The sequence below is a fragment of the Delphinapterus leucas genome, chromosome 12, assembly GCF_059928025.1.
Source record: "Delphinapterus leucas isolate spDelLeu-1000000601 "Yukka" chromosome 12, BTC_Dleu_Yukka2, whole genome shotgun sequence".
Taxonomy (NCBI): Eukaryota; Metazoa; Chordata; class Mammalia; order Artiodactyla; family Monodontidae; genus Delphinapterus; species Delphinapterus leucas.
The window spans coordinates 96,299,409-96,312,774 of record NC_143140.1 but is presented as its reverse complement, the minus strand read 5'-3'; the positions used below and the strand labels follow the sequence as shown (position 1 = coordinate 96,312,774).

The following is a 13,366-nucleotide window of genomic DNA, read 5'->3' as shown; positions in this document are numbered from 1 at the left end:
CACGCATCTAGCGACAGAGCTGTGCGATGACCGAAGGAGACTCAGCAAGGAACGCCTTCTGGGAACCATGAACAACTACAAAGAGATGTGTCATTGGAGAGCCACCTGCACGACCAAACTGAACACATGCAAGTCGAGCCCAGGTTTAGTTCTCTGTCCTTCCTCCACGCTCTTCTCCTTCTTCCTCATCAGACGACTCCTCATTCTCTGCTGAGGCCCACCTGTGCCCTGCTGTCATGTTCTACTCATGTCCCACTGCCTGGCAGCACCTCCACGTGGAGGTCCACTTCTAACCTTCCTCCAACGTCCACCCCACATTCTTTTTCCTCTAAAAAGCAGTTAAGAATGCTTCCCAGTAGAATAAATTTAACTTAATACTTTTTCACCTACAACTCTCTTAAAACATGTATCACCTTCTACCTCTTAGCTCCTCTGCTACAATATATGTAACAGAGAAAGAGGGGAAAGACCTTTTGGACAGGAGAACCCCTGCAGTTGTACAGGAGGGAGGGAAGAAGTCACTAGAGAAAACCTGAAGATACAAGAGACAGAGAACATCCCCTCTGAGACTGAACTAGCAGCCCCTACCAGACAGACAGCAGGACAGGACAAGGGGCTTGGCAATGACAAGAACAAACAAGGTCCTGCCCTCACAGAACCGCCCCATCTAGCAGGAAAGACAGGAACCAAATACGACATTCCAGGGGCATGCGCTGCAAACGTCAGGCACACACACACAGGGTGGGCAGCCAGGGGGCTTCTCTGCGTGTGTGGTGGAAAAGCCGAGCAGGCATCGACTAGCAGAAGGGGGCAGGAGAGCCGTCCAGGAGGGCGAAGAGCACATGCGAGGCTGCAAGCAGCCGAGGGGCAGACAAAGGTGGAGCTGCAGGTAGTGGCTGGGTGATGGCTGCCAGCCTTGTTCCGGTTACTGTTTCCCTCCTAAGAGCTACGGAATGCAAATAAGGGTTTTATTTCTGTGTGCAGCATGACAAATGGACTGGAAGGGGCAGAAGTCTGTTTAGGAAGAGCGCTCAGAGATGACTGCAGTCATTCACACAAGCGATATTTTGGCCTAGGGTGGTAAGATCCACCGAATAGATCGAAGTACCAAGACTTGGGAGAGACTGGTTACGAAAAATGGGAGAGATGGTTCCCAGGTTTTTAACTTGTACAAGATGGTGACAGTCAATGCCAGAACAATGAAAGGTTGTGGTCATGTTTGGTTCTGCACTTGCTGAGATGCCTCAGGGCATTCATGTGGACATGCACCTTCTCTGTAACCCAAGGAGAACGAGAGGATTCAATGAGCTAAAATACACGCACTGCGCGTAGACAGATCCTACATGCAGCAAGCAGTTAATAAACAGTGGCTCTCCTTCAAAAACTATCAAGGCTCTATACTACCTTCAGGACTACGTCCAAATTCCTAGCATGGCATGTACCAAAATCCACAATCTGGCCGCAGTCTATCTTTTCCAACTGTTTTCTCCTTACTTAGCCCTTCAAACCCCATGCCTCTGCTACCTGTCCCAGAACTGTGCCTGAGGGGAGATTCTACAGGCCACCCCTCCGGCGCTCCCACAGACCCCATCTTCACCTGTTCACAACAAATCTCAGCCCCATGAAGGCCTGGCTTCAGTTATCCCTCCTCTGGGAGCTTCTCTCTCTACTTCACCCACAGTGATTACTCTCTTCCAAATTTCGAGCACTCTCTCTGTAACAGTGATGTAACAACGTGAGACAGAGTTTATAATGTGGGTTTTCACATGTATTGTATCTTACTTCCTAGCTAAACTCCAAGGGTTCTGTCCTGTGCCTGCCACCCCCACCCCCCACCCCATTGTCTTAACCACTGCAGGCAGTCAATAAATACTCACTGTCAAATCTATCAATGGGTACACTTTCCATCATGACGTTAGATCTGGGCGGGCACATCTACATACCTTCAAGATCTCAGGATCCGGAACCATAGTTATTTGTTGCTTGACTTCAGGCCCCATATTTACAAGATCTTCTTGTTTAATTTCAGGGTTTGTACACAGGGGTGCTTCTAGGTTAAATTCAGGGTCCATACCTACAGGTAATTTCCGCTTGGATTCAGGGTGTGTGCATAAGAGAACTTCTTGCCTGGATTCAGGGTGTGTACATAAGGGAAATTCTTGCTTGGGTTCAGGGTCTGTGTACATGGGAACTTCTTGCTTGGATTCAGGATCTGTACACATGGGAACTTCTTGTTTGGATTCAGGGTCTGTGTACACGGGAACCTCTTGTTTGGATTCAGGGTGTGTATACAAAAGGACTTCTTGCTTGGATTCAGGGTCTGTACACATGGGAACTTCCTGCTTGGATTCAGGGTCTGTACACACGGGAGCTTCTTGCTTGGATTTAGGATCTGAACTCATGGATAGTACCTGATTGTCCAAAGTTACTACACCTTTAGGTTTTTGGAAAAACCATGGAGACTTCTGTCCTGGCAAAAGATATGATGCCACTCCTTTATAAAAAAGAGCTTTGTTTGGCCCCAAAGGTAACATCTCTTCCAGCTTCTTCTCACCTTGATGCAACCGAAGAACTTTAGATATGTGGTCCGCTACAGCTAAGATAATGTTACCTTTTTTGTCAAAGTTCTCTTTCACAGAGGTATAAGAAGACAAGCACTTGTAACGAAAGCTTTCGAACATGCCTTCTGGGATGATGTCGTTGCCAAGCAGGCAGGCCAGAAGAGGAAGGTCAGACAGGCTGAGACCCAGGCTCTGACAGAGCTTCTCTCGGCAGAGCATGATGGTGTCCAGACTGTCCAGGGAGAGCTCACTGATGGAAAAGTAGGGACAGGTGTCATAAATTAAATAGTCAGTGTCTTCTCCAAGAATCCCAAGACAGTTGTTCTGGAGGCCATAGGAAGCCACCTCATAGTCGGCCTCCTGTAACGAACACAGAGTTTCCTGACCCAGGGCCTTCAAAGCAAACTGAGTAAATATGGCCAGCCCTGAGGGGATGAAGAACATGTTTCTGCCAGGCTGCTCCCTGTGGGACTTGATATAATGGAAGATCTTGGCTATCTCCCTGTTGTTCCTGAGTCTTCGTTTCACCCACTCGTCTCTCTTGGACTGCTCCACCATGCCATCAAAGAAGAATACCAACTTGATGCCAACAGCTGTAAAAGTTTTCACAAATTCTCGCAAAGAAGAAAAGTATTCCCGCCACTGGCCACCACAGATCCAAGAGTCCGGCGTGTACCAGTATCTGAGGCAACACATGGCATCGACCACAATGGTAGGAGTCCCTCCAGGATGCCTGCTTCGGTGGTGCTCTGCCAGCTCTTTGAAATTTACTACCATACATATATGTGGGCAGCTACTTCTCACAAATCCCTGTAAGCCTCTCACACCCATAACTGACCTCCTGGAAAGGATCTGGAAAGGAAAAGAAATGAGTACTTATGGCGTTATCACCAGACATATGGCTCCTTTCAGAGCAAACACAGACAATATTTAACATTCACTCTCTGTCTCCAGCACAACACAGAGCACGTCACGCTGGTCAGGAGCCTGAAGAGGCTTCCCCGGACACACCCGTGGGGCTGCGCCTGCGAGTAAGGTGCTGAGTCGGACTTCCACCAGGACAGCACAGGGCAGCACTCTTTTAAGATTGTCACTAAGACTATTACTCAAGAGATTTCTCAACAAAGTTCGAAAACAGGTTAACAATTTCAAAGAAGTAATACTGCCCATCTAGCAGCTCAAACAGAAGTTAATTTTGAAAACATAAAATGTAAAATTGATACGTGCAACACTGATGTTTCTCAAAATAATTTTGCTGAGTGAAAGCTGGACCAAGGAGTGCACACTGCATGATCCCACTTATGTAAAAGCCTAGCCCACTGAGAGCTGAGCTGCCCGCAGTGGCAAGAGCCCTGTGGTCGTCTGCAGTGGGGCAGGAGGAGACAGGGACTGACAGAGCGGAGACAGGGTGATGGACACATTCACCACCTTGGCTGTGGGGATGGTGTCACGGGTGAACGCATGCTCAACCTCTCGAATCATACGCTGTACATATGTGCAGTTTCCTGTGCATCAAGTGCATCTCAATAAAGGTGTTAAAAAGGAAACTACATGAATATTCACTAGGCCAAATGCAGCAACATTTGAGGTGGTGACTGACTGACTTTGGATGGAAAACTGCCCATTCTAAAATGTAAAAACACACAAAATAGTTCAAAGGATCAGAATTCACAATCTGGAAAAAATCTAAGCAGAGTCCTTTATGTAATAAGTATGATGTCCTTACACATAACAAAAGATGTAGTATAGCCAGTAACACCCATCAGTGGTCAGACATCTTTTATCTTAACGGCCTATTCTTTTCATCAGGGCTTCCGGTCCTCTGATAAAACAAAACAAAAGTATCCTTACTATGCAAACAGCAGCACAAGAGCAAATGGTGCCTCTCCCAGGCTGGGGACTGAGGGCAGCAGCCCCAAGCTGCCCACGCACAGCAGTAACAGCTCCTGTCTGTGCCCACTTCCTGCCAGACAGCACTGGGCACTCAAAGCACACGTCTCCACTCTTCAAAACAACCCTGGCGGGTAAAAAACTGTAAGCCCTATTTCAGTAAATAAATTACTAGGCTGGGAAAAGGCCCCCTCGTGGATTATCTTTTAAGAATTTGCTGCCTGTTAATGAACCCTTGCCCCTAAGAGAATTTGGAGTTATCTGTTTAATAGCCATTAATAATAAAGAATATCTAAAAACTGAGTGGACACAAATAGCACACATTTAAGTTGAAATTGAGTGAGGCCTTGCTCATTAAGTTGTTACACATAGTGGATCCATATACCCCAAACCACTGCAGACCTATTGCTAGCAGTGGGTTCATCTTGGGAAGGTGTGTTTGTGAAGCAGGAGATGGACTTCATAACATGATTATCTCAGCCATAAGGCAGTTCTCCAGTCGGGCCCTCCGGGCCTGGTGTGGAAAGGGGATATGTTTCAGAACACAATGTCAGACTGTACAAAATACCAAAATGGATTTAAAAAAAAAAAAAGGCAAGGTCTGTGGACGACGAGTGGATCCAAGGCAGATCTTACCCAGCAGGAGGCGGACTCTTTCTATACGGCGGGAGGAGACCTGCTTCTTTCCCCGAGCTCGTGCGGGTGCTGAGGACCCTCCCACCAAGCCCGCGGGGAGATGGAGCCAGGAGGGCAAAGCATCGGCACCGCCTTCACTCCCACCCCTCACAGACGTGGGCCCGTTTGTGTAGCAGCTCTGCCACATTTGCGTTGGCTGCCTTCCCTCACCGATAAAAAGACATTTTTGTTTCAAGCATTTTTCTACTAAAACTGCAAGTGACAACACTGAGTTTCTTGAAACACTCTCCTCTTTATTTTGCAAGAAGTCGGGCTCAGCCTCTGCTTTGATTTTATTCAAATGTTTTTCCTCCTTGCTTACCCCAGTAGTGAAAAGCTCACTATTTTTTAAACATGTACTGGTTTTTCCTGTCTTTCACACTGCCAATTTCTCACAGTTTGAATCACAAATTACCTCAGGAATGTTATGTTACAATGTGCTCTTCTATGGCATTCACAAAGACAATTTTGGATAGGCAAAGGTTTGGGGACTTGGGCATTAGAGGATGCCTTCCGGCACTTCGGCTCTTCAAAGCATTAATGCAGTGTTAGCCCGCCATCAATGCAGTCAGTGTGGTGTGAAAGGAGATGCTTAAAAAGAGAAATCTGGATATTACCTTTTTAAACAACTTTCTTCTGTTTTTTTAAGCCTTTTACTGCTAACAACATATACTCTAAAGGTAGTTTTTAAGATGACTGCAAATACATATATGATTATGCAATATATATATTGTAAAATTATACGTATATATACACACACATATACAAAATTTCATTTATTCTACCTGCAAATTATACAGGAAATTGTCATTATCTAGATAACTGTTGCCTGGAAAACAAAAGTTATGTCTCACTAGGTAGGAGTCCCACTGCCCAAAATACAGTCTGGGAGTCACGTGCATTAATGTGGGCCTCAGGGCAGAAGATGTCACCCTGTCAGATCCCTAACACCCAGCACAGTATCAGGCACATGAGGGCCTGGCAACCACTTGTGAACGAATAAATAGAAAAAGGCATCAAAGGGCAAGTGTATAAAGAGAAATCAGGGATCGACAAGTTTATAGACTCCAACTGTGGGCAAAGAGTACAGAGTAGAGTCTGCCCTTGAGTAGCTGACAAACTGGTCTGGGAAACAAAGCATCAGTGCAGGAGATTTTAGGAAAGAGCAGCAGGTGCACAAGTACAGCTAGAGTGTGTGACACGGGAGGAGGCCTCGCTCCTAGCAATGGCTCTGTTCTCCTTACATCCAGACCAATCCCAATGTACTGGGTTACCAGTAAATGAGGCCTGGAGAGAAGAGGAAGGAGAAGCCCAGAAGCTCCTTTATTCACAGTCTTTCAACTGACAAACACTTGGAGAAATGAAGAGAGAGGCAGCAAAACACATATGCACCCTATCTGCCACTGAGAGAACGGGGTCAAAAGCTACACATGGAGAGTCACTCTGGACACAGCAACAGTGGACCCATGGACAGCCCAGGGCACACACCCTGCCCCCCATGGAGCAGTGTTTGTAGGCAACCAGTACCAGCAGTTGTGGCCACCTTGAGCCACATCCAGCATCCCAAAGGTGTCAAGGCATAATGTTCAAAGGTGAAAAGACATAACCCATGCAAATATAAATTAATGAAAGAAACTGTAAGACAGGAAGCCAGTTCCGAGCGCATCTGAAGAGCTGGCCGACCAAAGTGAGCTTTTTAAAGTTGGAGACGAATTGGGTTAATGTCCTACAGAAATAGAACCATAACCTTTGGATAGATCTTTATCAGACAGAAATAATGTCTCTACAAGACAAAAATCTACAAGTTAACGTGTAACATCACAGTGTTTGAGCTCTCATGAAGAGTAAACAGCAAAGTAAAACAGAGAGGGACCTTCTGTTAGAAAACTGAATATTGGAAGAATCTCTTGGACAATGTCCCAGGATTCAGTGAAGAACATACAGTCCTCTTTTTCCATGCTCCGTGTCTGACTCTTGGACCATTGTTCTCCCAGGGGTAACCTGCTGCCCAGGGCCTGGGCCCTCTCATGAGGCCCCTCACACCTTTAAGTGGAGGATCTGAAGTCTGCTCTCTCCTCTCCTCCCCATTAGCCTCAGCTAAAAAGAGGAACTTACAGGGACCCTTTCAACACAGCAGGGTAAGAACAGGGACTGAAAATTCAGGGATGAACATGTGTCCCAGGCCAGCACACGAGACACGGCAACTGCCCAGCGCTCACTGGAATTCACAGCCAGGGCTGCGGTTCACCGCAGGTGGTCCGGGCGGCTGCACCAGGCTGCTCTCCCTGCTGTCAGAGGCCTCCACACGGGACTCGCGGAACTACTGGCCGACACGCTCTCCCTGACCAAACTCAGGCTCCTGGGCCCTCTTCTCGACAGGCCTCCACCTTGAGCTGCAAGTTCATCCTTACCAAGTTTAGCCAGATTCCTGCTGAGTCAGCTTGAGTAACCCCACCCTTGACATGTGACCCTCCTCAAGATCTGATCTAACTGCTCCCCCGCCCTCCAGTCCCAGCGACCCTCCCTCTGCTGCAGGCTCTCAATCCCCCGGTGTCTGTGCTGTGTTCGAACTTGAGCCCACCTCTCTCACCACTCAAGTCTTGAAGAGAGTCCTTCTCACTGTCTTAACAAGTGTCAGAGGGATATTTTAACACTAACTTCAACCTCAATAAAGTTTATTCCAAGTGGAAATGGAAAGCCTACAGCCGTCACGACTCCAGACTCAGTGTGCCCTCCCTGGAGGACCCTCCGGACCACAGTCTGGCCATGACCACTGACGCCAACATTCAGAAAACCGTGCGTGGCAGATGCACCGAGTTGGGAGCTCGACCCCTCTTGGCTGCGGCCTAGGGAAAAAGAACGCTGGGCAGCACAGCACTGCTGACAGAAGGGAAGGCTCTACAACAAAACTGAGCTGAGTTGAAATTCTAACCTCCACTTACTAGCAGTGAATCTTGGAGCAAGTTACTTCATTCTTCTTATATGCAAAATGAGGTTTATAAGACTCAATTGTTGTGATGCAATTTTATTTATATTATAAATTTGGTCATCATTTTTCATTAGTTGCTAAAGTTCAGTGAAATAAGCCCAGCACAAGTCAAAATTATTAAATTATCTCAAAATTCAAAACAAAGCCATATAAATTTTAGTCAGGCTTTACTGTATTTATGATTTTTACAACCTATATTACTTTTTAATATCAGGAACGTACTTATTTATAAAAAATTTTTTCTGATTAAAAAAGTAGCTATGTTCTTTGCAGAAAATTCAGGGCAGCACAAAAAGAAAAAAACTACTAATCTCACCTTCCAAGGGTGACTACAACAAACATCTGAGTACATATTTCTAGTTTTTTTAATTATTCATTGTTACTAAAAATTGGGATCATGCTTTTCTATAATCTACTTCTGTGTCTTAGTTTATTATGAATATATTCCCAAGTCGTAATGTTAACCTCCTGCAGTGTCACTTTTAACGGATGCACCATGTAGACATAATAGGAGTTATCTAACCCTACTGTTGAACATTCATTTCCAATGCCGTATGCCATAAATAAGAATGTCAGTCACATCCGTGAATACACATCTCTGAACACACCGTCTCTGATCATTTCCTTGGGATTAATCTTAGGTGTGAAACTGCTGAGTCAACGCAAAAGCACATATTGGTCATTTTTCCCTAACTGTAGTTGTAACTCATTCATACTTACTTCTCCTCAATGACACCAGGTAACTTTATTTAGACATAAGTCGGGTTTACTCATTCAGCAGCTACCTGAGTCATCGCTACAGCAGCTGTGGAGCCATGACAGGGTCCCTGCCTTCTGGCAGCTTATGCTCCAGCAGGAAAGCCTCCAACAAGCAATGATCACTTGGGCATTACTGTAGGGCAGAGAAAAGCAGAGGGCGTGCAGAATATTCAGCAGGAAGACCCAACCCAGACCTGGGATCCACGACGGCCATCCTGAGGAAGGGCATTCCAAGCGGCCCCGACATGAGGCAGAAGAGCCGGCAGGCACAGCCAGAGGGAGAGGGGAGAGCAGGCGGATGGGGGGGGGGGCTGCGTAAGCAAGAGGAATAAGGGATGAATCTTTTTTAAGTCCATAAGGTGTCTTTTTTATTATTAAATCAGTGTTTCTAAGGTGCTTAAAATATCTGTTCTATTAGGTAGTTTAACCTGCACTTTATTTACTGTATTATAAATGTGTTCTTCAACGTGGAAAACGGGGAAAAAAACAAAAACAAAACCCCTCAGTCTGGCCAGAACCTCTGTCGTAAGGGAAGAAGAGTCTAGAGAGACGAAGAGGCGCAGCGACCAGTTTGCACAGCCGCACACACGTGCACACTTCATCCTAAGGGAAAGCAGATGCTGCTCAGGCTCTTAAGCAAGCGCATTTTAGAAGCACTGCCCTGCCTGTGCTGTGGAGGAGGGAGAGAGGCAGGCCCGACTGGGGAAAACCAGCTACCCCCCCGCAAAGCCCAGCACCCTCCCTCATGTGGATATGGAAGAACCCCAACACTGCAGGGAGGCAGAGCCCTGTTTCCTGCTGCAAAAGACAAAGGAGGGTACAGAGAGGCTCTTCTGCTCCCCCACCCTCCCCGATATACCAGAGATCTAGCAGCTGTAGGCACAGCAACCAGCAAGACGAAGTCCCTAAGACATGCACCTTGAAAGAAGGAGCAAAGGCTCAGGGTCCGTCAGGAAAGAAGAAAGCCTGCGGGTGCGCAAACACATGTCAAAACGCACCAAGCCGTACACTTTAAATATGTGCAGCTTATTCTACGAGCCCCACGGCAGACACCCCTCTCGTCCCACTGGCACGCTATCAAGTTTTGCTCGGACTCCACTGTGGGGCACGCCTGCCAGCGACGAAGGCAGGAACGAACGGCTGCTGGGCGGCAGCCAGCAAGTGTGAGCTGCTCAGTCACCTGCCTGAGGTCACAGACGGCAACGGCAAAGCCGGGATTTGAATCCACCTGCCTCCGAAACCGGTTCCTCTCACTAGGGGAGCCCCCACCCCAACACTGCACTTGCTGCCGGCACGCGCGGAACACCAACTCGCGTGGCAGAGTCAGCCTGCGGGGCACGCGCTTAGCCCAGAGCGCTCCTTTCTGAAGGTCCTCCCAGTCCCAGGGGCCCAACAGAAAGGCTGGACTGAAGGAGCAACCCAGAAGGCTGGACCCTGGGTCTCTCCGCACCCGACTGCAGCGCTACAAAACCCCTTCAAGTCAATGAACATAGAAAAGGAAAATGTCTGCCACCTACAAAAACTTATGCCTCATGTATCCAGAATTCAGGATAAGACTCCAACATAAATTTTAAAATTCACAAGTAAAACTGAAACAATTTATTCATAAACAACTTCTCAGGCTCTGATTTATCATCTATAAATTCTTCTTCTACATAGTTCTAACAATTAGCTCCTAAGTCCACAGTGAAGAAAAGTATGGAAAAAGCATTTGAGGCAGGCACGCACATACTGACAAGGGTCAGAACCTCTAACAGCTGACCTGGGGAAAGCAAAGGGACAAAAACACTGAAAGAGGCCGAAAGACATAAAAACTCCAAACAAATAACAGGGAAAACAGTTGTATGTGCCTCAACGAGCCCTAACACTGTTTGCATCACAAATTTTATGTTTAAAATGTTTACTTGAGATCATATCACAGGATTAGGGAAAGTTCATATCACATTTAGCACATTCTATTAAGAAAGTAGGGAATGGCTCCAGTGGTTAGGACTCCGCGCTTCCACTGCATGGGGCCTGGGGTAAGATCCCACAAGCTATTGTGGTGTGGCCAAAAAATAAAAAAAATTTTTTTTTTTTTAATTTAAAAGTAATTTTTTTTTTTTAATTAAAAAAATGTTTTTAGGGCTTCCCTGTTGGCGCAGTGGTTGAGAGTCCGCCTGCCGATGCAGGGGACACGGGTTCATGCCCCAGTCCGGGAGGATCCCACATGCCGTGGAGCGGCTGGGCCCGTGAGCCATGGCTGCTGAGCCTGCGCGTCCGGAGCCTGTGCTCCGCAATGGGAGAGGCCACGACAGTGAGAGGCCCGTGTACCGCAAAAAAAAAAAAGTTTTTAAAATTAAAAAAAAAAATTTAAAAAGAAAGCACGGAAATATTCTATTTTGGAAAGATTTCCACCCTAAATGTGAAATTTTGATGCTTAATGGGCAAAAATCCAAAACTCAACTATCCAGCAAACTCTGCTGTTCAAAGTGTTACTGTCCCCTTGTCCTGGTTGCAGACCGTTTTATTATAAATGACTTACAGTAACTTACACGAATCTGTACTGAGTTAATTCTTCGGGCTCAAGGACTGATGGGGAAAGCATCCATGTCTGCTGTGTACTTTCTACAGCCTAGCATGCACACGGGCGTGCAGCTGGACAGGTATGTGGAAGTATAAACTCGGTGCATGCTATAGTAAGCACTCGACAATAAGAGCTGAGTTAAACGGACTCCTCCTTCTCTGAACCACACTTGTTTATAAGGAAACGGGTGCTTAGGACCTGGCTTTTTTAGCTAGCAATGGCCCTGATTTACTGGCTGACTGAAGACAAATCACTGACTCTCTTTGTACATCACTGATTACCTTATTTGTAAAAATAAGATAATGATTTACCTCTCAATTTGGCAGGTTTTAAACTACTACTATAAAATCCTTTAGAAATATCTTATTATATTTATATAAATAATTTAAACCTTAAATAACATGTTTTAACTCTGAAGACTTTTCCAACAGAACACCTTATAAACAAACAGAAATTTCCTTCTAAAAGCAAATGAAAATGTAAAAGTTATTCACACTTATTATAAAGCTCTATAAAAGTAACTGATAGCATAAGGGTTGCCTCAGTTTCAAACTAATAAAATAAGGATGCAATTAATTCCTCTGAATGAATTTCCAGTGTATGATTCTAGTTTCCATAGAGATAAGAGCTGCTTTTATGATCTCAATTAAGTGAACTTCCCTTCTTACTTTCAACCTTTTCTTGAAGGACATGGCAACCCAGCAGACAAGCAAATCAAATACATGCACTGCTGTAAAGATTCTGCCCACTGTGCTAAGTTGCCAATCTCTGACACCTCTCTTCCTGACCCAAGAGCAAACCAAAGCCAGGTTACAGCAGGAGTTTGACCAGCTCCATTCATTCATATTTTCTCTCTAAGCCTCAATAAGAGGCACACACAAGGAGGAGTAGGAGGTGGGGAGGGGAAAGTCTGAAGGACAAGAACACAAAAACCAAGACAGCAGGATATGACTAACGGCCAGTTTAGTAGGGATCCAAGTACTGTAGGGCCTGAAACTTATATAATTTGAAGTCCCTCTTCTAAAAAAGAATACACTATTATGGGACTTCCCTGGTGGCGCAGTGGTTAAGAATTTGCCTGCCAATGCAGGGGACACGGGTTTGATCCCTGGTCCCGGAAGATCCCACATGCTGCAGAGCAACAAAGCCCATGAGCCACAACTATTGAGCCTGCTCTGTAGAGCCCGCGAGCCACCAGTACTGAAGCCCGCGCGCCTAGAGCCCATGCTCTGCAACAAGAGAAACCACTGCAGTGAGAAGCCCGCGCACCTCAACGAAGAGTAGCCCCCGCTCACTGCAACTAGAGAAAGCCCGCGTGCAGCAACGAAGACCCAACGCGGCCAAAAATAAATAATTTTTTAAAAATAAATAAATAAAAATAAAAGACACACAATTATAAACACAAGACCACTGAGGTCCTTCCCAGTGCCTTGAAAGGGGCCCGTGAAAGCGAGGCCCCTGAAGCCTGAACTTCATTAGCTTTACAGTAAACCTGCCCCATAAATGACACTGATTCAGGCTCAGGGAGTAGGGAGAACCTCAGAATAGTAAAAACTGTAAGTGACCTCAACCAACACCTACTGCGGTCTTCTCAGTTCACAGACGAGAAAACAGAGGGCCAGAAGTGATTAGAGATTTCCATGTCTGGAAAATAGACATGTCTGTTCGAAGTTACACGAAGACAACTGGGAGGTAAGGTGGTCAGGAAACGGTATGCATGGAGATGAGCAGTGTGCGACCTGACACAGCCAAGGTGTTCTCACTGCTTTCCTTGAACACAGCCTATAAGGAACGCACCACTGCAGTCCTGTGACCGAGGAATGGCAAGGCTGGGGGAGAGCCCCTACGGCAGAGCTTAGAGATGGCAGAGATGGGGTGATGGGGAAATCGACACACAGAGAATGTGTGAAGGCTGTGGTGGTGCAG

The 13,366-nt window shown here is 46.3% G+C and overlaps 1 protein-coding gene across 10 annotated transcripts in view; it reads right to left on the bottom strand.

Moving 5' to 3' along the window:
* Positions 1-13,366, bottom strand: part of FAM120B (family with sequence similarity 120 member B) — an 82,418-nt gene that overhangs the window by 67,878 nt on the left and 1,174 nt on the right. For 7 of the 10 annotated variants that reach the window (XR_016395287.1, XM_089922273.1, XM_089922274.1 and 4 more), the window contains exon 2: positions 1,944-3,413. The exons of 2 other annotated variants lie outside the window; for them this stretch is intronic. Coding sequence is in view for 6 of the 8 variants with exons in the window: in XM_089922273.1 (XP_089778399.1) it covers positions 1,944-3,392 (1,449 nt within the window). In the remaining 2 variants the exon portion in view is untranslated. Of the gene's footprint in view, positions 1-1,877; positions 1,900-1,943; positions 3,414-13,366 lie in introns of those variants that run through there. One more of the 10 variants, XM_089922275.1, reaches the window with a different exon arrangement.